The sequence below is a fragment of the Orycteropus afer genome, unplaced genomic scaffold, assembly GCF_000298275.1.
Source record: "Orycteropus afer afer isolate SDZICR_OR568_19922 unplaced genomic scaffold, OryAfe1.0 scaffold00261, whole genome shotgun sequence".
In the NCBI taxonomy this organism is placed as follows: domain Eukaryota; kingdom Metazoa; phylum Chordata; class Mammalia; order Tubulidentata; family Orycteropodidae; genus Orycteropus; species Orycteropus afer.
In genome coordinates, this window is record NW_006921848.1 from 2929303 (window position 1) to 2953907 (window position 24605).

General features: G+C 40.5%; 1 protein-coding gene across 1 annotated transcript in view; it reads right to left on the bottom strand.

Moving 5' to 3' along the window:
- The window catches only part of LRIG3 (leucine rich repeats and immunoglobulin like domains 3), an 81132-nt gene extending 56978 nt beyond the window's left edge, over nt 1–24154 (bottom strand). The window contains exons 1-3 of the mRNA XM_007950066.2: nt 23910–24154; nt 17878–17949; nt 17591–17665 (exon numbers count right to left, since the gene is read on the bottom strand). Coding sequence (XP_007948257.1) covers nt 17591–17665; nt 17878–17949; nt 23910–24154 — 392 coding nt within the window. The remainder of the gene's footprint in view (nt 1–17590; nt 17666–17877; nt 17950–23909) is intronic.
- Nucleotides 24155–24605: the final 451 nt, after the last annotated feature.

Sequence of the window (24605 nt, forward strand, 5' to 3'; positions counted from 1 at the left end):
CATTAATCTTTTGGATTTCTATCTGTAGATTTAGAATCATTTCTCATTTTTCATTTTAGAACAAAAATGTTTTATCCAGTACCAAGAACTAGGGTAACAGGTAGAAGCTGCAGAGAGGCAGAGCTCAACTTAGCATATAACATGTCCTAGCGATTAGGGTCCCTGGGTGGTGCAAACAGATAACTTGCTTGGCTGCTAACTGAAAGGCTGCAGGCTTGAGTCTACCCAGAGAAGCTTCAGAAGAAAGACCTGGTAATCTACCTATTTTACACAAATAATGTGCATGTTCTCCTTTTTTACAAACTTCACAATGCCCCATGCATTATTTTCATAAGTACACTACACCAATATTTTTTTAACCTGTTGCTGACTTCTAATTTCAATTTCTTTCTGTCCAATGAGTTCAATATTTCTGTGATAAAACTGATCTTATGGAAGCTTCATTTAAGATAGGTATTTTCCTAAACCAAATGCTACCAATGGTGAACTGAACAGGCTCATGATACAAATAGAATGTCATGCTGAAAGCAAATATGAATGTAGGAAAAAGCAGAAATTAGTAAGAAATGGTCCTAGGCCTCAAGCTATAAAAAGATACCATTTAAATCTTATTGCTTTCATAAGTCTTAAACTGAAGCATATTTTTAAGAAAATGTGTTTTCATCTTAAAACAGACCATTTTAGATCATTCATTCATTATCACCATTATCATCTTCATCCAACTCCCAGAACCCTTCAAAGTCCAATTCCTTGTCACTGTTGTTATTGTTGTTGATAGGTGCAGTCAAGTCAGTTTCAACTCACAGCGCAAAAGAAGGAAACACTGCCCAGTCCTGAGCCATCCTTATGGTCATCACTATACTTAAGCACATTATTGGCACTGTCAATTCATCTTGTTGAGAGTCTTCTCCTTTTTCACTGACCTCCTTCTTTACCAAGCACATTATCCTTGTCCAGAAACTGATCCCTCCTGACAACATAACCAAAGTACAAAGCTTGGCCATTCTTGCTTCTAATGAGCATTCCGGCTGCACTTCTTCCAAGGTATGTTCATTCTTCTGGAAGTCAACAGTATATCCAATATTTTTTGCCAACATCAATTCAAATGCATCAATTCTTCTGCAGTTTTCTTTATTCACTGTCCAGCCTTCACATGAATATGAGGCTATTGAAAAGATAATGGCTTGGGTCAGGTAAACTTTAGTCTGTAAAGTGGCATCTATGCTCTTTAACACTTTAAAGAAGTCTTTTGCAGCAGATTTGCCCAACGCAATACATCCTCTGATTTCCTGACTGCTGCTTCTATTCGTGTTGAGTGTGGATCCAAGTAAAATGAAATCCTTGACAACTTCAGTCTTTTCTCCATTTATCATGATGTTGCTTATTGGTCCAGTTGTGAGGATTTTTGTTTTCTTGATATTGAGGTATAACCTATACTTTATGCTGTACTCCTTGATCTTCATTAGCAAGTGTTTTGAGTCTTCTTCACTTTCAGCAAGCAAGGTTGTGTCATCTGCGTATTACAGGCTGTTAATGAGTCTCCTCCAATCCTGCTGCCACATTCCTCTTCAACTAGTCCAGCTTCTTAGATTATCTGCTCAATAGCATCATTAAAATATTGCAGAGCTCCTTGCAGATACTCTTCTGTGACTTCTGAACCAATGCCATCTTATCACTACCTTTGGAATCTTCACCTCCACCATTGGCATTCTACTGGCACATAATCTCAGCCTTTCTGAAGCATTTGTGGATGGTTTCTGGGGTTACAGTGCCCCAAGCAGAAGCCATCCAGTTGTAGACTTCTGTAAACACCGCCTGCTTCAGTCGTCCTTATGTTGTGAATTCATGAATCCCAGACTGCTTCCATTTATCCTATTCTCTTCTCACGAAAGTCTTGAATGGGGTGGTTGACCATTATGTTTAGCAGCTGCAGCCTGAACATAAGGCTACCATGAATAACTGCTTTACCGGTACCACTTGAATTAATATAATTTTGAGTATTTTTTTTTTTCTTTGTGAGCAGCCATAACATGGAAAATTAGTAAAGACTTCTTCTAAAAGAATCCCCCCTGCCTGGTCCTATCAAATTTATCTACCCATATTTTAATAACATCACATTTAATCCTTCTTATTACAATGAATAACCACACTAGTGAGCCATTTTATCATAGGGCATGATAACTCTCTTGAAAGTCACCACTGGCTTTAATTTCACCCTACTTGCAGTGCAACCCTGGACTATAGTGAAGCAAGCCTCCTGCACTCAGTAATTACAATGGCTACAGTTTTCATGCCTGATGCAGCCACAGCCCTACTGGCCAGAGTGAGACACTGGAACCTCACCCATGTTAATTACATCCATTTCAGAGATACTGAGCTGAGAGATTTCTTTGGTAATGAATTTTTGGAAGTTGGGCATCCTTCACTCCCACTCATCTGGAAGCTGCTGGCCCACAGTGGTTCTCATTCTCACAGAAAGGCCATTCATTTTTATGACTTTAGAAATCCTGGTGAAACCCACCTTGAAATCTGAGATTTCTCTTTCATTTGCCAGAAGCTTCTCTTTGACCTGAACTGTGACAGAAGAGATAGCTTGATTTTGTTCCCTTTGAAAAATAATCCACTCTTTCAACTCCTTCTCTAATTTAGGCCATTTTGCTTTACCCCCCAACTTGTGTGTTTTTGTGTACTCACTTTCTTCAGCTATTTTTTTCTCCTTCATTTGCAAATGGATGACTCTTCAACCTTAAACTCTCACTGCCACTCTGTAGCTTGTTTCTTCTACCCTCATAATGATTTTCAGTTTGAAGTCAGCAGTATAGGACTTGAATTTAATTCCTGACATGATCCTAAAGTGTTTTAAGATTTAGATTTATAAACTGAAAAATGTGCACACTATAATCAGTAACAGCTGGTTCTAGTAAGGAGATTGCAAATTCAAATGTGGGATGTACAAGAAGCAAGGGTCTTTGTATATGCTCACAAGCATATGACTAAGGTGACTTACAATTACTGACCAAAGACATTGGTGCTAATAGGAAATATTTATAGACTATGAGATAAGCAAACCTAATATAATAGCTTAATGGTTTCACTAGATTATCTGACTGGACTGATGGAGACTGGAGGAACTCCCAAGACACCCTTTTAAACTAAAAGTGAAATCCTTCCTGGAGATCACCTTTCAGCCAAATAATAGGTTGGCCTATGAAATAACAACACCTGTGAGGAATGTGGTCCTTAGAATGATCAAGCATAGGAGACCAAATGGACAGCTTTGCCCCAAAGCAAAGATGAGAAGGCAAGGACACGCAGGGAAACTGGATTGATGGAAATGCGGAAGGCCAGGTGGAAATGGGAAAAGTGCTGACACTTTGTGGGGATAGTAACCAATGTCATGAACAATTTAAGTATGAGTTGTTGAATGGGAAACTAATTTGCTGTGTAAATGTTCAGGAGCTCTGGTAGCATAGTGCCTAAGGCATGTGACTGCTAATGAGAAGGCTGGAGATTCAAACCTACCAGCCACTCCTTGGAAGCAAGGTTGGACAACCCTACTTCCGTAGTGATACTGCCTTGGAAACCCAAGGAGGGGTCACTATGAGTCAGGGCCGACTTAATGGCACATAACAACAACAACATGTAAATGTTCACCTAAAACACAATAAAATGCTCAAAAAAAGAAATGTGTGGATAAGTTTCAGCACCTCCTTCTCCTGCCCTGCCCCCATTTGCAATCCCCTGGGGAAGGGGGCCATTTCTTCATCACTGTGCTTCAAATGCCCCGCCCAGTGCCTGGCTCTTCAGAGATGCTAGAAAATGCAGGCTGGATTGATTGAAAAGAGTCAGCTGTCCCTTGCCCTTGGTGTGATAAATTTGAGAGCAGGACATCTCCATAAAGAGAAGATATGACCAGCTTGGGATCCAGGAATCCTGAGTCTGCTGCTACTTTGCTGTGTGACCTTATGTAAGGCAGATGAACTTTCTGGGCCTTAACTTTCACACTGATTAAAGGATGCACCCAAGGTCCTACTAAGGATTTATGTAGAAGAACTCCTAGCCTGATGGATCCTTATAGCTCAGATCTTATAGCTGGGAATGAAAGAAAGTGAAATATCTGCAAGAGAATAAAGCATCATGTTTGTCTAGGAAAAAAGCCAAAAACAAAAACAGAGATGATCTGATAAGATCAAATTCAACTACTGAGCCAAGAGCAGTCATGGATCAGTTTTGCTTTGTTTACTCCTCCAATCAAAAGCGAGAATCAGAAGACAACTATGATAATTATGTCAATGCAGACTGAATCCAAATTCCTACTGAGAGCTACTCGATTCCATTTATGATAGCTTTGCTTTGTTTATGCTTCCAACTGATAGCATGTGATCTATGGACTGGTTTCAGTAGGTTCAAGGTTCCCACTGACAACTCAGAATCACTGGGGTTATAATGATCAACTTTAAACAATACAAACAAATGCACAGTTTTGACTATTTATTTTCTGATTACTTTGATCCATGACTTCTTGACTATCGTTTATACCTTTACTACACAAATATGATCAAAAGTAACATTTTTAAACTACTGAATGAGGGTTAATGAGGCCAAAACTCACTCCTGGAAACATCAAGAGGCATGCACAGCATAAGCACAGGCGTACTATGCCAGAACTTTTTACACAACCTCATCATTTCTGTGTGTTATATGTGTTCACGTGTTGTTTACCTGGGCACACTATCTGCAAAAAATGCAGTACTTCCAAAAAACATCAACCATTGAAAACCCTATGGCGCACAGTTTTACTATGACAAAACTGGGTCACCATGAATTATAGAACGACTCAATGGCAACTGATTGGAAAAAAAAAAAAAAAAGCAATTAGACCTACTCAAAAATGAAACCGTTTCATACCACAAAGTGAGCACTCTATGTCTGAAAGTGCTCCAGGGGAAGTTGGATAACTTCTCTTTGTGATATTTCTCTATAAAAAAAGAAACGTCTCTTCTGCTGCCAAGTCACTAGGATTGTGGGCAGATGCTCAAAAGTAGTTATAACTAGTTATGTAATACATAAAAATATTTATTTCCAATTCCCATCATTTTTCTTTTAATACTTACATGGAGGGGTGGCAAGTAAGGGACAGATGGAGGAAGAGAATAAGTGAAAGAGAATTTATATAATTAACTCCTTCTCTGATTCTGTAAACATCCATTCATCTTTGAAGAGCACTAACCCCTATTCCTAGGCTAATACCTTGCCAGAATTGTCAAGAATTCTGTGACCAAACTCAAAGGCATTTTGTTTTATTTATTTATTTAAAAAAGGTTCATTTAGATTCTATACCATACTTTTTGTTATAAATAAGTTTTGTTATAAATAAGTTTGTTTTAAATAAGTATAGGAGCTCTAGTGGTATAGTGCCTAAGGCATTTGCTAACCAGAAGCCTGGTGGTTCAAACCCACCAGCCACTCCTCAATAGGAAGGTAGGAAGTAGGACTGCACAACCTTCCTTCTGAGAAGTGGCTGGTGGGTTTGAACCGCCAGCCTCTGGTTAGCAGTCAAGTGCCTTAAGCACTATGTTACCAGAGCTCCCACCAGAGCTCCTTAGGAGGTGCTTATGTTTATAATTGCTTGTCCTTTCATGTTTTGAATTTAGTACTTAAGCACCTTTTAGCCAAAGAAGGGACAGTCATTAGAGCCCTGTTTCACTGTTTCAGCCTCTCTACTCTACTAGAAAGAAGTCCTGTGGCACAATGGTTAAGCATTCGGCTGCTAACCAAAAGTTAGCAGTTTAAACCTACCCAGTAGCTGTGAAGAAGAAAAGACCTGCGATCTGTTCTCATAAAGATTACAGCCTTTATGTAGTAAAGGTCACTGACTCAATGGCATCTAACAGCAACAACAACACTCAACCAGAGCCTGAACATCTGTCATATGAGAGACAGCAGAGAAACTAAAATAAGGAAGAGAAGGAAGAAAAGTAATCAGGCCAGCATAGAGAGACATGTTTAATCTTGCTACCCTCAATTATGAAAAGCAACTGGCTGTAACTTTATTATTCTCTCTGTCTTGGCAGAACGAGCCTTATTCAGCTTAGTAAAATCTCTGGTTGATGTTGCATTTGATACTTCAAAGCAGCAAAGAAAATGGCTAGAGTGAGGTCTGGGGAGGGAATGGGGAAAATGGTCTAGGTTCAGGAGAAACATTAGTTATATAGGAGTTTTTGAGATCAGCTATTGACCACTAACCAGAAGGCTGGCAGTTCAAACCCACCAGCCGCTCCTCGGAAGGAAGGTTGGTCAATCCACTTCCATAGTGATACTGCCTCGGAAACCCAAGGAGGGGTCATAATGAGTCAGATCCGACTTGAAGGCAATGAGTTTGGTTTTTTTTTTTTAATCTTGGAAGAAACAAGTTTTATTATTGTAAACAATTTTATGTGTATAGAGAGAAGCATGAATGGAATGGTTAACTGAATAATTTCTTGCAAGTAACTACATAACAATTTGGACTAGGCCATCCATCCAACAAACATATACTGAGTACCATGTGCCTGGAATTGTATGGATACTGAGATTACAATGAGGATGCAAACAGTCATGATCTCAGCTTTTGTGAGGTTCTCATTCTGATGAACAAGATGGGTATTAATTAAAAAATCACAAATATACAAGTGAAAAAACAGGACTGTATATATGATATTAAAGTAAATATTGTAATAAGGAAACATGAACATATATAAAGGGGAAGCTAAGGCTGGCTTAGCAAAAGAGGGAGAAGGGTATGTTTTCTAGACAGAGAAAAGCATACGCAAAGGGCCTAAGGCAGGAACAGCCTGGCACATTCCAAGAACTGAAAGGCCCAGGAGGAAAAGGAGGAATGACACCAGAGAAAGCTCAATGGGAAAAGAGGATACAGATCACGTAGAGTACTGCACGTCTTCTGTCTTGGGAGGGTTTTGCTCTTTATTTAAGAGCAATGAGAAGTCACTGAAGGATTAAAAGAACCATGGCACAAATTTCAAATACCGTCATTCTAACTTGAAAATTCAAAAATCTAGAAAGCTTTCATTCTGAGGACCAGTTTATGATTACTCATGGAGGTAAAAGATGTAGCAGTCTGCTTCTATTAAGATTACAGCCTTGGAAATCCTATGGGGCAGTTCTACTCTGTCCGACAGAGTCACTAGGAGTCAGAATTGACTGGATAACAATGTTTTGTTTTGTTTTTCAAACTTATGGAGTGTCTTAATAGAACTCTGTCTACAGCAAATTATTTTTTGTGTGTGTCAAATTATATATAAACATTTAAAAATCGAATAAAATACTATAACTTATTGTATAAAGATGTTTATGTGTTTATTTTGTAAGATTTTAGTTTCATATGCTGACTTCCATTAAATCCAATAACATCTGGCTTGTCTGTCCTGATGAAGTATAACCCTCTATTGCAATGACCTTTAGATATGAAGGAGACACTAGTTCCTTTATCCACATCAGAAGAACATACATTGTGGATGAGTTTTGAAGTTTAAGATGATCAAATACGATGGGTTCATACACACCCTCATGTGAATAAAGATGGGATATAGCTTGTATCCATTCAATCCAAACAAAGGTTCCTGATCCCCCCAGTGAATTAAATTCTAATTTTCGCTAAAGCTGTTCCCCAACTTCCTCAATTAATATGGCAAACTGGTAACCTCTTTGCAAATAATGGTTTGTAAAGGCTTCACTTAAAAAATAGCTAACTACTGGAGCTTTATTATGGAATTATAATCAGATATGTCTGATGGACATATATCAGATATTCCATCACTTGAAAATGTAAAATACCAGTATTGTTTTTAAAGCTATAAATTGAACTTGCTGGACTATTTAAATAAACTCTGTGGCATACAACCAAGCAACAGTCTCTTGAATTAATTACTGTCTCTGAGACTGATTTTTAACGCTTGATTTTTGGAATGCAATAAGGAATGCATGCTTATGGATGACACTGCATTCATACTTAGGTAACAGCAGACTGTAGATCCACCTTCTGATTACTAGTTCAATCCTATCCTATTCATCATACAGAAGTCAATGCTCATCTGACTCCCACCCTAAGTGCAATTCCCTGTTGTAGGAAAAGAGAGGTGGCCCTGAATACATGGGGCTCAGAGCAAAGAACAGCTCCAGAGATCTATGTAAACAGGTACTTGGCAACTTGTAATTATTCATTATCAAAGCCACATTATTTATTTGTCTTTATAGCACCTGATTTTGAAAACGACATTGTTGACTGACAATTTGAAAAGAGGGGAGAAGCAGATTCTGTGCTTAATTAAAATGTAGTTATTTCATGCCCCACTTAAAAAAAAAAAAAAAAAAAAAAGACTTCAGTGTGACACTCTAAAGGCTCAAACACCCACGCATGGAAGAAGCTGATCCCTACCAACTTCCAAGCCCCCTTCCCTTGCCAGACCCCCTCACCCTCACACTCTACACATACTGAAACATAAAGCCCCACTCTGTGCTGAGAGGAGCTCTGGTGGCACAGTGCCTAAGGCATCTAACTGGTAACCAGAAGGTTGGTGGTGCAAACTCACCGGCCACTCTGCAGAAGCAAGACTGGGCAATCTACTTCTATAAAGATTTACCACCTCAGAAATCCAATGGGGGTCACTATGAGTCAGAATCGACTCGATGGCAGTGGGTTTCTGGTGTGCTGAGTCAGCTCTGAGCACACCCCTATGAACCTGTGCCTCATCCTGACTATGCCTTACTGTCTATATTCCTGTTATTCAGAGCAGGAATGGTCTATTTTTCTTTGTTCCCTAGCACTTAGAGCATAGTAGGCATTGCTCAAAATCGGCCTTACATATACACAACCCCTCAGGCTAGAAATGTTTAGTTATTAACTATAGAGTACTCAGCTATTTTCTTTTTAATCATTTGAAAAGAAATTCCTAATAATTTATCCCAAATGCAGAGATCTTTCTCCCCACTCTCATCTATGCTACATACTGCTGCCAGGATAGCATTTCTAAATCATACCTACCTCCTGTGACCCCCTCTTCAAGAGTCCACAAAGGCTCCCTGTCTTGGCTCACTGCCTCAAGTCTGCTCCTCTGCCAAGCCAACCACGACTGACAGAGAAGCAGCTGCTACTGCTCACACATTTCTGAGCCCTTTCATGTACTTTATGCCATTTGATCCTTTACCAGAACCATGGGAGATAGATGGGAAGTCATCTTTTATGGATTTTACAGATAAAGAAGAGTTCATTAACACTGTCCAAGGTCAGACAGGTCATTAGTGGGAGACAGGATAAAACCCTGCATGGCTGAGTCCCAGTTCAGGTCTCTCTACTACCACACAAAGGCTCAGGGTCTCTCTCATCCACATAGATGTTTAGCGAGCATCTCCTATGTGCCAGAAACTATACTGGGCTACCATGGGGATTGAAAGCTCAGTAAGCTATGGATCCTCTCCTTAGATGAGACATGTGCCAAATGCCATGCGAGAACTATACCTGCTACACTTGAGGGAATTCTAACACCGAAAAAAAGAAAAATCACCACTATTCTCAGAATTCTACAATATAATGACTGTTGCTCATACACAGAAATGGCTAATACTGCCAATCATCCAGTTTTGTTCCCTGTACCAGATAAATCACACCACACCGCTGAAGGAAGGGCCTGAGTTTCATATTTCTACTGCATCCCCAAAGCATCCAGTACCAGAGAACACATGATGTGACAGAACCACATCTCACATGGCCAGTGCACGGGGACAGCCATCTGTTATCCACACACTCCTGAAGATCTCTTAATATACCAGAAAAATATTTTAAGAGGACATTCTCTCTTTCCTCCTATCAACGAGTCCAACACAGCAGGTGTTATTATAGTTTCCTAGACTACTGTAACAAAATACGACAACTTGTGTCGCTAATAAGAACAGAAATTTATTGTCTCACAAGTCCAAATCAAAGTATCGGTCCTGTGGATGTCTTGTGATATCTCACAGAGAGACACTGTTCTGTGCTCTCTAACTTCTGGTGGCTCCCAGCAGTCTCTGGCATACTTGGCCTGCAGTTACAGCTGCCTCCACAGTCACATAGCCATCCTTCCTCTGTCTCCCGGGCTCTGTGTCTTTTCTTCTCTTTTATAAGAAGACCAGTCATATAAGGTGAGGACCCACTCTACTCCACTATGACCTCATGTAGACCTAACGAAAAACATCTTCAGAGATGCTATTTCCAAACATAGTCATGTTCAAAGGCACCAGGAGTTAGGGCTTCCATATACCTCTGTTGTTGTTGTTGTTGTTGTTGTGTGCCGTCGAGTCGGCCCCGACTCATAGCGACCCCTCCTTGGGTTTCCGAGGCAGTATCACTACGGAAGTAGGATTGCCCAACCTTCCTTCCGAGGAGTGGCTGGTGGGTTTGAACCGCCAGCCTTCTGGTTAGCAGTCAAGTGCTTTAGCCACTATGCTACCAGAGCTCCTTCCATATACCTCTGGGGGACACAATTTAAGCCCTCCCTAACAGCTGGGTTTTTTTTTTTTCTTCAGTGTTGAAACAAATTAATGTTGCATGTTTGGTTTTTGTATTTTAATTTTTTTTTTTTTTAACTCAGGTACTAAATAATTCTTGTGTATATAGAATCCAGGGGGTATGTGTCTTTGAACACCAATGTTCCCCTCATTGTGCTGAGATATTAACACTCAGAAGGCAATGACAATGGGAGCTTTTATTATCACTTCACATGCATTCCCAATTCCAGAGTATGTGTTCAACAAACGGAATAGTGAGTTGAATCCATGTAATACTTGGATTACTTCTCTTGTGTCCCCCCACCTTTTTTTTTTTTTTTTTTTAAAGTATTTCTACTGTATGACCAGAAATCGTGAGAGTGAGTTCAATTCCAGGCTTGAAGGGTATCTAAGGGCCATAGTCTTTGGGGTTTCACCAGTCTCTATCACACCAGCAAGCCTGATCTTTATGATTCTGAGTTTTGTTCTACATTTTTCTCTTGCTCTATCCAGGATCTCCTGCACTGATCCCTTTCCGAGTGGTTGACAGTGGTAGCTGGGCACCATCTAGTTCTTCTGGTCTCAGGGTCATGTAGGCAGAGGTTCACATGGTCCACTAGTCCCTTGGATTAATTGTTTCCATTCCACCATCAATTTTCAGTCAGTGTTTTAGATTACGTTTATAGGAAAAGATTTGTCTGAATTTTGCTAAGTGCACCTGGCTATCTGATAAGGAATCCTTAATTCTTAGATTAATTAAGCACCACTATATGGTAGGTGCTGATTTGGGTGCTGGTGCTGGGGAAAACAACAGTCAGCCCCAGAGGCCTCAAACACAGAAGGGGGAAAACAGAAACAAACTATTATCATGTAGCTTGGATAGACAAGGCAAGATGGCGTGGAGAGGACAGAGGAATCTCCACGATGACCTCACCCCTCAGATGACCATACAACTCGCTCCCACACCCCATCCAGGCCCTGCTTCAACTGTCAGCTTCCCAGGGAAGTCCTCTCTGCCTTTCCATTGAAAACTGTAAATTTCCTCTTCCCACACATACCTCTTACCCTTCATCCCAGCTTTATTCTTCTCCTTAGTAATCATCACCTTTTCACTACACCTATTATTTATTTTATTTATCTTTTTCCTTCCTCAAAAAGGTCAGCTCTACGAGGAGTGAGGTTTTTGGTCTGTTTTGTTCACTGCTGAATCCCCAGAGCCTAGAACTGGACCTGACACACAGTAGGATTTGGTAACGGTTCACAAAAAGATCTTCCCTGACTGCTTTCTATAAGCACTGTTCTCCATCCTTTTATCTCTATCTTTCTCTTCCCAGCACTTATCATGAACTGAAGTTTTCTTTTAAAGTTCTTTTTTTTTTTTCTTTCCTCTCACTTTATGATAACAGGGGGTTTGTTTTATCTGCTGCTGTGTCCTCAGCAGTTAAAACAGATCCTGGCACACAGTAGGCTCTGAATGCATTTTAGTTGGCTGATTGAATGAATGAGCATCAGCATCATAGCTCACATCCACTGAACACTCAGTGTACACCAGATGGCTTTTCAGGTATTTTCTCTCCTCATCCTCACAACCACCTAATGACTAGACACAATTATTATTATTATTATTTTATTGCCAAGGAAACACAGACAGACAGTAAGTAACTTGCCCAAGGTCACACACCTAGCAAGGGGTAGGGCCAGCAATTAATTCCAGGCCACCTGAATTGAGCTTTGCCTTTAATCACTCTTCTACTGGCACAATTGTTGTTGTTATGTGCCGTCTAATCAAATCCGACTCATAGCGACCCCTCCTTGGGTTTCCGAGGCAGTATCACTACAGAAGTAGGATTGTGCAACCTTCCTTCCGAGGAATGGCTGGTGGGTTTGAACCGCCAGCCGTCTGGTTAGCAGGCAAGTGTCTTAGCCACTATGCTACCAGAGCTCCCACTGGCACAATTAGAGCAGCATTTTATTTATTTTATTTTATTTATTTATTTATTTATTTTTTTATTAGGATTTGGGTGAAGATTTACAGAGTAAATTCACAGAGCAGCATTTTAGAGCAGCATTTTAGAAGAACAGTGACATCATCGTGGTATCCTAATCACCTGTCCCCACAAATCCACCCTCTGGACACTGATAGCACATTCTCCACACAAAAGCCAGAGTGACATTTTCCAACCACAAGTCTGATCACCTCACTCTACCTTAAATCTCTTCAATGCTTCTAATCAGTAGGGCACATTTGGGGATTCTCACCAGAGAAAGGAGTCAATATATACAAAATCTCTCTGACAAGGCAGCAATGACATCTCTGGAAAAATTAAAGCCTTTGCAGAAAAATGATGGACTTGAGGGGAATATCTCCCTTTGAGAAAACAAATAGAAAGGGCTTGCACGATTATGATAAGCCAGACCCTTTCAGTAATGCCAGAAATATTTATACAATATCAGGTCAGAATTAACAGGAGAAATGTGTTAAGATACACATTCCTAGGCCCTACCCAAACCCATGGATTTAGAGTTATGGTGGCACAGTGCCTAAGGCATTTGACTGCTAACCAGAAGGCTGGCAGTTCAAACCCACCAGCCACTCCTCAGAAGGAAGGCTGGGCAATCTACTTCCGTAGTGATACTGCCTTGGAAACCCAAGGAGGGGTCGCCATGAGTCAGATCCTACTCGACAGCAGTGAGTTTGGTTTTTTGTTTCTTTTTTTCGAGGGAAGGGGTCAGGAAATCTGCATTTTTAAAAAGTACTCTGGGTATTACTTTAACACTTGCTGACCTAAAACCTTTCCATTCTAGGACATCAGACAAGTGTTTGCATGTTGGACAATACTATATAAACCAACAGTGTCAAGATTAAGACCCAACTACACACTTAACACTTGTTACGATCAATTCAATTCTGACAAAGGACCTTATAGGGCAGAGCTGAACTGCCCCACAGTGTTTCCAAGGTTGTAGATCTTTACGGAAGCGGACTGCCTTATCTTCTATGGAATGAGCTGGTGATTTTGAACCACTGATCCTTCTCTGGTTAGCAGCCAAGCACTTTAACCACTGTGCCACCAGGCTTCTTAAAACTAGCACTAGTTAATAATCAAAAAGTCTTCTTTCATTCAGCAATAATGTTACATAACTCACAGATTCAAACCTGCCCCAAGCCAGCTCAGAGGTTTCAAAACATCCAATGGTAGAGCAGCCAATGGTACACCACCCACCTGAAAACCAAATCCACTGCCATTGAGTCCATTCCGACTCCTAGTGATCCCCAATGGGTTTCTAAGGCTATAAGTCTTTACAGACCTAGACTGCCCCATCTTCCTCCTGCAGAGTAGCTGGTGGGTCTGAATTGCCAATCTACTGGTTAGCAGTCAAATACCTTAGGCGCTGGACCATCAGAGATCCTTATACTATATCATAGAAAGCCCTAACTCTCCAACCCAAAAAAACAAACCGGTTGCCTTTGATTCAGATTCATAGCAACCCCTTGTGTGTCAAAGCAAACCTGTGTTCTATAGGTTGTCAATGGCTGATTTTTAAGAAGTAGATCACCGGTCTTTCTTCTGAGGAACCTTTTAGTCAAGCACTGAGCTCACTAACCATTTGCACCATCCAGGAACTCCTCTGTAACTAAGACGTGCAGCAAAATCAACACACTTAGAATGGCTGATCAACAGAGATCTACTATGATATGTTCATTCCAAAGATAATTCAATTCTTCCTCCAAAGTATAACATACTGCAATGGCTAGGATCTTGTAAGAGAAATATATTAAAACCACAAACCATTCCTTACACCCAGTAAGCCTGCTGATTTCTCAATTGCATGCTAAGTTGTGCATGCTATTTAAAGGAGAACTGGTCTACTAAGGTTCTTTTGCATTCTAAAAGATCACTAGAAAGGTTAGAACTGAGTTCTGTTAATTCGGAAATTCAATATTCACCCAACCATCAGTACAGCACATTTAGGGATTCTCACCAGCAAAAGGAGGAGCTCTGGTAGTATAGTGCCTAAGGCACTTGACTGCTAATCAGAAGGCTGAAGGTTCAAACCCACCAGCAACTCCTCGGAAGGAAGGTTGGGCAATCTACTTTCATAGTGATACTGCCTCAGAAACCCGAGGAGGGGTCGCTATGAGTCGGGTCTGACTCGGCAGCACCTAACAACAACACTTGCCAAAGGAGTCAATATATACAAAATCTCTCTGGCAAGGCGGCAATGCCATCTCTGGAAAAATTAAAGGCTTTACAGAAAAATGATGGACTTGGGGGGAACGTCTGCCTTTGAGAAAAGAAATAGAAAAGATTTGCATGATTATGATAAACCAGACCCTTTCAGTAATGCCAGAAATATTTATGCAATATCAGATCAGAATCAACAGCAAAAATGTTGATGCCCTGACTTTCTAGCAGACTTCACTTACATTATCAAAACTGATTTTGTCCCTGGACACGGACATCATCTGACCCGATGTTAGCTCATGGCTCATGCAGTAGTGACAAAGGACCATGTTATAAGTACAGTCCTCTCTGCATAGCAGCCCCTCCAGCTGGGAGGAGGCCCCACTGTACAGAGCAGTCACACTGTGGAGCCCAGACAGGAATACAAACTTTAGATCATCTGCCCAAGATGCTGATTTTTCCTTTAATACAAGTTTTCAAATCATATGACTGTTGAAAACTATCCAGTAAAATGTGTTTCTCTAGAGAAGGTTTAAAAAAGAAAAAAGAGATCTTAGAAAGGTCAAATAGTCCTGAGAACTATTTTGTGAGATAGGGAGCTTACTTGTGGTGCTACCGCATGTTTCCAATCTGAACCATATTATGTGGTTTAATTTTTATTTTCCTTTAACTTCAGGCACACATTTAAGTACCGATTTTTAGTTTTGATTGTTTTCAAGTGCTTCTATTAAAAGAAAATGTTCCACCCTACACAATACACCACAGACATTAAAAATGCTTTAGAAACAAATGGTTGTGTATTGCAATAGCAGAAGACGACTACGGGGGGAAAAAGATGGGAAAAGGAAAACAGGTAGAGAAGTAAACCTTGCAAGATATTTCATAGGTATGAAAACTATTTTTCAGTGTCCCTATTGAATTAGCAGGCCTACTGCATAAATTACTCTTTGCAGATTTTATGTAATCTAAGTAATAAATCTATCATTATATAAGATGAACAAAGTGATCACTGGTCAGATGTATTGCAACAAATTAAGGAGAAAGAAAGTGAGGTTACGCAGGCTGATTTTACACATGGCACTCACTAAAGCTAAGCACAAACGAAAACAGTATGGGGAAGAGCTCAAATTTCCAAGCTTTTTAACTTACCAGAGTTCATTCTACTTTTCTCGTTAAAGTTGTGGTTTTAAAGTATAGAAGGATTAGGCTGTTAATTTCCAGTAGAACTTCTTAATTTTCTTACAAGTTTTTGCTGCTTTCCACTCTATACCGTGCCTAAGAGAAGACTGTTTTCTCGACCCCACCCAGATTAGGAAACCCCACTGCAGACCCTTGCAGCCATACTGCATGCAATGGACCTTCAGCCTCTTGAACATGCTGACAGAATCCGCCAATACACAAGGCATGGCAAGCGGAGCTGAGTGGCGTTCCCCTGGATTCAAAAATGCCCCACTGGTCAAACAAGAATAGTTAGAGACGTTTAAGAAACCAAAACCAGTATTCCATTTAGACTCCAGAATTATGATTGTGAAAGACAAAGAAAATAGGAATTAATGGTAACATTTGTAAAAATAATTTTTCAATTCAGTGTTTGTCACATACCAACTGCTTTTCCCTTTCATTCCTTTCTGTTTCTGATCTTTGGAAAAACCTGCATCAGTATCAAATGTCACTTAGTTCTTATTCAAACAGGGGAAAGCAGACACAGCGGCTGCACCAGTGACTTAGCTGACCCAGACCCTCAGTAAAAACAAACCTCTATAAATCTCCAGATGTAAGCAATTGGGTAGTGATCATTTTAATTAATTGAACAGCTTTCCTGAAATTTACTATATAATTTCAACCCTCCCAACACCTTTGCCAAAAGCAACTAGCAATGATTTTTTTTTTTTCCCTTCAGTTGTTTAAGAGAGGAAAACACTCTAACTCTCTTAACTTCAGTGGCTTAAATACATTTTTAATTCTTCATGATTACTTAATTTCAGAAATTAAATCATGTGCCTTTCAAACGCTACTTTTAAATGCCCAAAGTCAAAATTGTTCTGAAATCTATCTCCAATACATGAATATAAACCTGTTATCTGCCCTAAAAATACAGAAAGTCTAACACAATTTTATTTGAAAACTCCTGTTTGCAACATGACATGCAATATTTCTGAATTCAGTCACACATTTAATTTTAACTTAGAAGCTGATACTTTGACTTGATGTTTCTGAACCCTAATTTTTACTGCAGGCATAAATTTAAGAAGACAGTCCAATTCCCATTTCCCCTTACAAAACAACTCTGATCATTCTCCACTAAGAAGTAACGTAATACCTAGTTCAGAGATCCCATGCCAACCACTGAGCAATACTTGGTTAAAGTCCTAGCCTGCATAAAATAATCAAATAAACATCTCTATAGAGGAAAGGTGGCTTCTCCCAGTCCTGGAGATCAGTTTAGCAATGACAACAAAGTTTACAATGTATTGTTGCAACAACGCTTGAAACTTAGGAATCATATGGTATGTTGTTGTTGTTCTTATTTGCCCTCGAGTTGGCCCCGACTCACAGGGACCCCTCCGACTCACAGCGACCCCTCCGTGGGTTTCCGAGGCAGTATCACTACGGAAGTAGGATTGCCCAACATTCCTTCCGAGGAGTGGCTGGTGGGTTTGAACCACCAGCCTTCTGATTAGCAGTCAAGTGCCTTAGGCACTATGCTACCAGAGCTCCAAACAAGTTAACCAATTTGAAGAACACTTACTTCTCCATTATATGCTGGCAGTAGTATCAAAAGGGCCACACACTTTGCTTAAAAGAACTTTACTCTGTATATGACTGCTACCCATGGTCCCGATAACAAACATATATGTGAAATCTGGCCAATGTTCACTTACAAGGAAAGAAGTGTAATGTTTGTTGAGACTGATCCTAGATTTGGAATGGTCTCCAATTCATTGTTGTTCAGCTTCCTATAAAGGTCCAAAAGGGGGTGGGGGGAGGGGGAGAAGCTGATTAGGTAATTCATAACTCATAGAGGTGAAAACTACACATTTATTTAAAGATACATCCTAACTAAAAAGTTTTAAATACTTTATTTATAATCTAAATTTTTTTTTTCAGTTAAGTAGTATGACAGGTAATATATTTTATTCAAACCTCAAATAGAAAAAGTAAGACTCACATTTCTCGAAGGTTTTGAAGGTGGCTCACGGAACTTGCTTTGATGAAAGACAATCTATTGTGGCTTAAATCCCTAAGAGAAAGCATAAATAAATGATAAGCAGTTTCTAAAAATCACTAATAGTGCTTAATAATGTCCAAGACTAAGTGGGTTTTGAACCTCCAGCCTTCTGGTTAGCAGTCAAATGCCTTAGGCACTATGCCACACCAGAGCTCCCCAAAGACAAAGTAGGCTTATGAAATGTCTCTATCAACTCTAGTGGCAACATAAGAAGTAACTGGCCCATCCTGTCCATAAACCAAATAGCAACACAGATGCCAAACTCAAAAATACAAACTCTGGGAACAAAATTAGTTTAGGAGGCTGGCAGATTCAAATGCTTTAAGCCCACAAACGTTTTAAGAGATGTTTCTTGGCACATGGTGAACAGATCTTTTGTGAACTGGTTGTTTTGCTTCACCTTCCCCACCCCCTTTCCATCTCTCCACTCTCAACTTGATATGATGAAGTCATGGCTTATGAAAAGTAGCTAATTAGGTAGCTTGCTGAAACTGAAGTCTCTAAAGAAACTTTTTTATTATCATAAAATTAAGCATCAGTGTCCTTATTACAGTCAAACAAAAGAGAAATTGCTTTTCACACATATTTGTTTCTCTGGGTTAAGGCAACCAAATATTTACAGCATGTGTAAACACAAACATGTGTTTGGTTAAATGGAAAACAACTTTAACCCTCTGCTTTCCTGAATTAGCCAAAATCTCAATATCTGGTAATATACAATGTAAACCACATCAATCACCTAACAGAGCTAAACAGACTGGAAAGAAACCTGTGAACAGATTTTTTTTGTTTCCAGTCATTACAGTAAATCTGCTTCATACTCTACCTTAGTAAGAATTTCCATCAGACTTTGCTGTTATTCACACACACACACTCACACACACACCCTAATATATAAAACTCTAGGCTAGAAAGTCAACTCAGCATTTAAGATTCCACTACAAAACAAAATTGGGAGCTCTGGTAGCATAATGGCTAAGACACTTGCCTGCTAACCAGAAGGCTGTTGGTTCAAACCCACCAGCCACTCCTCGGAAGGAAGGTTGGGCAATCCTACTTCCGTAGTGATACTGCCTCGGAAACCCAAGGAGGGGTCGCTATGAGTCGGGGCCGACTCGACGGCACATAACAACAACAACAACATAAAACAAAATTGGGCAAATATGCTTGGTTATATTCGCTATATGTGTCAGTACATTAAACATGTGCATCCAAAATGGTGTACTTCATGAAAATGAAACAGCTGAACAGCTACCAAAAGCCAGAACAAACAGTATGGCTCAAAGTTCCCCACCAAATGAGGTTAACCAATCGTTACTAAATAAATTCGTTCAGTGTTTAGAAATGAAGATTAACTGTCCAGATAACCGAAGTTGTTTGGAGAAAAGCATGAACCATTTGTTATATATGTTAAAAAAGGGAGGGTGGCAGTGGTGAAATCATCCAGAGAAGCACATTGTTCTGAATGCATGCCCATTAGTTCACAAGCAGAAATCAGAGATCTTTGCAGGCTTCAAATTTTTCAGTTGAGAACATATCTGAATTTCACTATTTCATCTAAAAAACAAAGCAAAACAACACTCTGCAAAAGGTTTTATTTGAAACATGTTTACCTAAAGACCTACCAGACAGTAACAGACATGAGTAGATTTGTTCTGGTAGAGTTATAACATGAAAAAAATCTGGCACAGTCTTTAAACTATAAAAATCCTGCAGTTACAACCACTGCTGTGCGTGCTCACCACTCTGGAGCCAGACACTTTCCCTCACAGCCCAGCTCACGTCCATCTGGAGTTCATCAAGGAAACCGTGAGCCCAACAACTCACGTTAGGTTTCAAACAAAACTTGACTGCTTTTAGCACCACAGAAAGTCACAGATTTCCCACATGGTTTCACGAACAACCAGGGAAAAGAGTCCTTCACCTGGGAGGTAAGCCTGCGTCAACAGAAAGTCTTCTTTGGACCAACTTACCCAACATAAAACTGTGTCTTCTATTGTTTCAAGGCTTAAAAGGAAAGTAGGAACAAATCTGGCACTTACATTTAATGCATGTGATGTCTTTTTAACTAAAAAAATAAAACCACACTCTTCATTTTAAGAATTATTTCATAAGCCATCCTGTGAGCGATGATGCTTTGCACTGAACTTTTTTTTTTTTTCCTCACTGCCAACAATAGACCTTGAAAATGAGAAACTGTCTTGGGAAAACAGCGCACATGCTGGGGACCAGTCATTGCTGACCCAGAAACAGGAGCTGCAACTTTAAATATTTCAGTTATTGCAACACACTTCCATCCCCAAGTTCTGTGTACTTTTAAAGCACACTATATGTGGGGGAGAAAGGGGAGAAAAAAAAAGATCACCCCTTAAGTTACTTTTTACTGCTAAATATTAAAGTCGTGAAATTTTAATAGAGCTAAATTTAGATTTAATACAGTTTAAATTTCAGAAACGATTACTCTCCAGTTAAAGGCTGTCACATTTTCCTAAATCTTCCTATATTGTCTTTATGGCTACACCATTAAAAACAGAGTCAAGTTGTACAATGGCAATGTTTTCTTAAACCCAAAAGAGCATAAAACATTCAGTAAGAAAAGCAGATTCTTCATTTTTAGATTTCCATTAATGAACATCTTTCCCAGGAAACTTTATTTTTCCCCCTGTAGGGAGGTTAATAAATAGGAAAGGTCGTGAAGGAGGGAGGTGTTAACTGCTTATCCAGAACTCAGCTGGCCAAATACTTGAAAATCAAACTCTCTCTACAGGGTAGAGAGAAGTCGCTCTTCCTGCATATTAGCAAGAGAATAAATATATATGAAAATAATCAATTTACAGCATTTGGTTCCAGCTATCATTTTCTTCCTCTTAGCATTTGGAAATCTGATTTCCCAGTCAAATTTTAAAATGCAAATCCAGCACAGCTTCTTAATCGATCCCACTGGGGCCTGCAGAGCTGCTAATTCAGCAGAAATCGGGAAGGCTGAAAAACAAAAAGCCAGGCTGTAGCTGTTTTAAGACACTGATCCAAAGTGACTCATAAATCAGCCTGCTATGTTCAAGTTTTAGTCTGGAAAATACAGAAAAGCAGCTGTGAAAACCATAAGGACTATTACCCCCACCCACCCTCATTTCTGGTACAGACCTGAGGATTTATAACAAGCCAACACTAAAGAAGTCAGACCAGCCAGCCGAAACTACCTTTTGGATTTCGCCTGAGCCCTGTTGAGAATGCAAACATTTCTAGGTGATAAAGTAAATAATTCCGAAATTCCAGTGAGAATTTAATAATACTGGAAGCTCTCACTGGCAATTGAGCAACTTTTCCCTCTTTGGGCTAAGTAACATAAATTCTAACAAGCACTCCCCTTTAGGTTCCAAACTCCTTGTAAGCACACACTTCAGATGTAAACTCAGGTCTGGCTTTAAAGGAGGTTACTTAAAAGCCATGCTTCTTCAAATAGTGTTTTTAGAGCTACTTTCCTTAAAGTATTAGAGGTTACTTTATGAAAGGAGCATCAAGTACAGTACTATTATTTTATAACTCAGATGATTCAATTTTTTCCACATGGGTTTCTATGTCAATAAATGACAACTTAAATGCATACGTTGTCATAAATACTGATCTTTTTTTTCCTTGCAAATTCATCAAGTGGTAAAATTAATGAGACAAAAGATTAGAAATTAAGGTTTTTCTGAAACTACTCCAAAGACAAATTTTCACTATGTTAATTATCCAAGTAAAGCGAAGTTAAGATGGGGGGAAAATAATATGCATTTCTATGCTTGTTTTTGAACTCTGAAACAAAGGGTCTACTTAAAAGCTTGTCTAATTATGTAAAACTTAAGTAGCAACTATCTTAAGTCTGCTGGTCCAGATACCATATGATAGGGAAGGTAAAACTCAATTGCAATGTTTTCTCTTCTTTTAAAAAGTGAGAGGAGAGGAGGCTTCTAAAGTTCTAGGCACAAACAAAAGAAACATTTACAATAAAGAATTTAGTCCACATGGTTTGGTAAAACCTGCAGAGATGGCTAAAAGTCACAGAACTACAAGAATGACAGAGCTGTCCAATGAGTGATCACAGCGGGGCTTCTGACAACAGACCCAGGGCTTATTTATACAAGTGGAACTTATTTTCACATACATTTAAGGAATGTGGACTTGCATTGAGACAATTTACTGCTGGCGGAAATGTAATTAAAGACTGTGCTAACCAAATCAACTGTAATTTGTTTTTAGTGTGCCACCAAATTATCTGCAAAACAAAATCCTAATTAGGTCAGCTACTTTTAAGACAATGTTTAAATAAGTATCAAACCCCTTTTGGTTTAACTCACCTTCTAATCAAGAACAAAGCACTTATTTTTAAAAGACATCTAAATTCACCAAAAATATATATTGCATGCTAGAAATATCCAACAGGCCACTTGCAAGACATTGAGAAACCACTGACTATAAGTTAGATTTGGTGAAAGATCCAAGCACATCTAAACTCACTCCAGGAAGCATGATATTCATGTTCTTATTCTCATCCCTGTATTATTCAAAGGTGTTCACCTCTAGTCATTCAAATGTTCAGTTCCATATGTTGTCAATAGAGCCATTCATGTTTCATGAATAAGGCAGCATGACCTCGGCAAGAGGCAATTGAACGGAATTAGCCACAACTAATTGAAAGTCTTCCTGCTTTAGGTTAAAGCCCTTGTCTGTTCTTTCAATTGTAATGAAAACTACTAAGTAAGACATCCCCATGATAAGAGATTAAATATCAAGCCAATACTCTGTAATTTTACGTTTTAAAAAAACTAAACCAAAGTTTATCTAAAAACACACAAACACCAAGAATACGCTGTTTGACACCCACCAAGTGCAGTTTTCATAAAGAAAGGAGTTTAGAGTTGTGCAATGCTGTAAAAATTTCCTAATCCCCAACTACCTAACCAAATCTTCTACTACTATTAGGATTGTTTAAGAACCAGAATTACCACTGCAGCTGGTTAGGCCCAAATCGAATGCAATTTATTTTAAGTAGAAAAACTACTAAAAAAAAATTAAAAAAACCCACAACTTTTGACACTATGTATTTTACAGTGAGTCTGGGGCTGCTAGAGAATATGGAGGGAGGAGAAACTTTGGAGAATCATCAATTTCAACTAAACAACATTTTCTTCCCTGTTCTTCCGCGCAGTTCGCAACGATTTCAGGCATTCACACTTCAGAGTCAGAATCCAAAATCTCGCATAACGTAACAGCACTCAGCGCTCTTCCCGAAACCGCCTAAGCAATCTAAAGAGCTACAGAGATCACTCCCTTGGTTCTGAAAACCTAGTTAATTTCTTTCCATACCTTCTGATCCAACAGTCTCACCAACTTCTTACAGGAAGGAGGATGAAGATATGAGTTACACTTTGGTCGAAGGCGTGGGGTACGGGAGCAAGAGAAAAACGTAAGGTCTCCTAATACGAAATTTAGCACAGGGGAAACAACAACAAAAGGATGCCTACCAAGGCTTGGACAGTGGCCCAACTCTGACGAGGGAGAAACCTAAATTAGAAAGGGACATGCAGTTAATACCTGGGAAGAGAAGGGCCCTGAATCAATGAGAAGCTAAAGTTGAGCCACGGGGCGAATAGAAAACTCCGGCCGTCCCTTGACCTGGCAGGGGAGCAGATTCGAGCTCCAGGCGCAGGGCCCTGACCTTGCGCCCTTGGAGTTGTCAACTGCCTTGCCCATCTGCGGCCTGGCGGGGCGCGCCAAGCGCACACCTGCGCGCCCCACAAGGCAAGGACCTCTGAGGCCCCGACGGCTTCTTTTCCATCCCCATAGATGAGCGACTCAAACCCTGGGCCAGGGAAAACTGCCCTCGAAGAAAGTACTGCGTGCCGAGCCCCGAGCGCCCAAGCCTCTCTCCAGCTCCGATTTTCCTGAAAAAGCAGCCCAGTCCCTGTGTTCACGAGAGTAATACTCACAGCCGAGCAACCCAAGGCGGGAGAGGCTCGGGAAGGCGCGCCAAGCGGTGGCGACTGCAGTCCAGCAAATCTCCAAGGCAGCGGCAGGGAGAGGGGCACGGGCGTTCGGCTGCGACCCCGGAGGGATATCCGAATGCCCCTGGGCCACCCCCTCGGCTGCCTTCAGCCGGGCCAGGGCGCCCCAGCACCGCGCACAGCAGCAGACCCAGCGTCGCCGCTGGCGCGCGGAACCTCGGTGCGCCCATAGTGGTCCTGAGGCTTCTCGCTCGGCCAGGCGCTCCGCAGCCGGGTGCGCACTGGTGTCCGGGCACAAACTTCGAGCCAAGGAGTGGGCGCCCTCGCTCCCGCCCGCGCGCGCGCGCGGTTCTCCCTCTCGCTGGGCTTAAACGTCTTTCTTTCACTCCCAGGAGCGAAGGCCTTTCATGCCCTCCAACAGTGCGAGGGAAATCAAAAAGAACAGCCAATTGAGGCAGAGTTGCAGCCCGAGTAGCATACACGCTCCGAAGCCCCTTCTGGCCTGGCCCGCAAAAGAAACTTTTTCGCCTCCTCCCCGCCGAGTGAGCGAAGTCCCAGAGAGGCGGAGACAAGAGTCTGGGCGGGGAGCGCTACCACGTGACAATAACAAGGCTCCAGCCTTGGGCGGGGAGGAAGGGAGAAAGTGGAGCTGAGATTGTAGGAAATTCGGAGTTACATTTT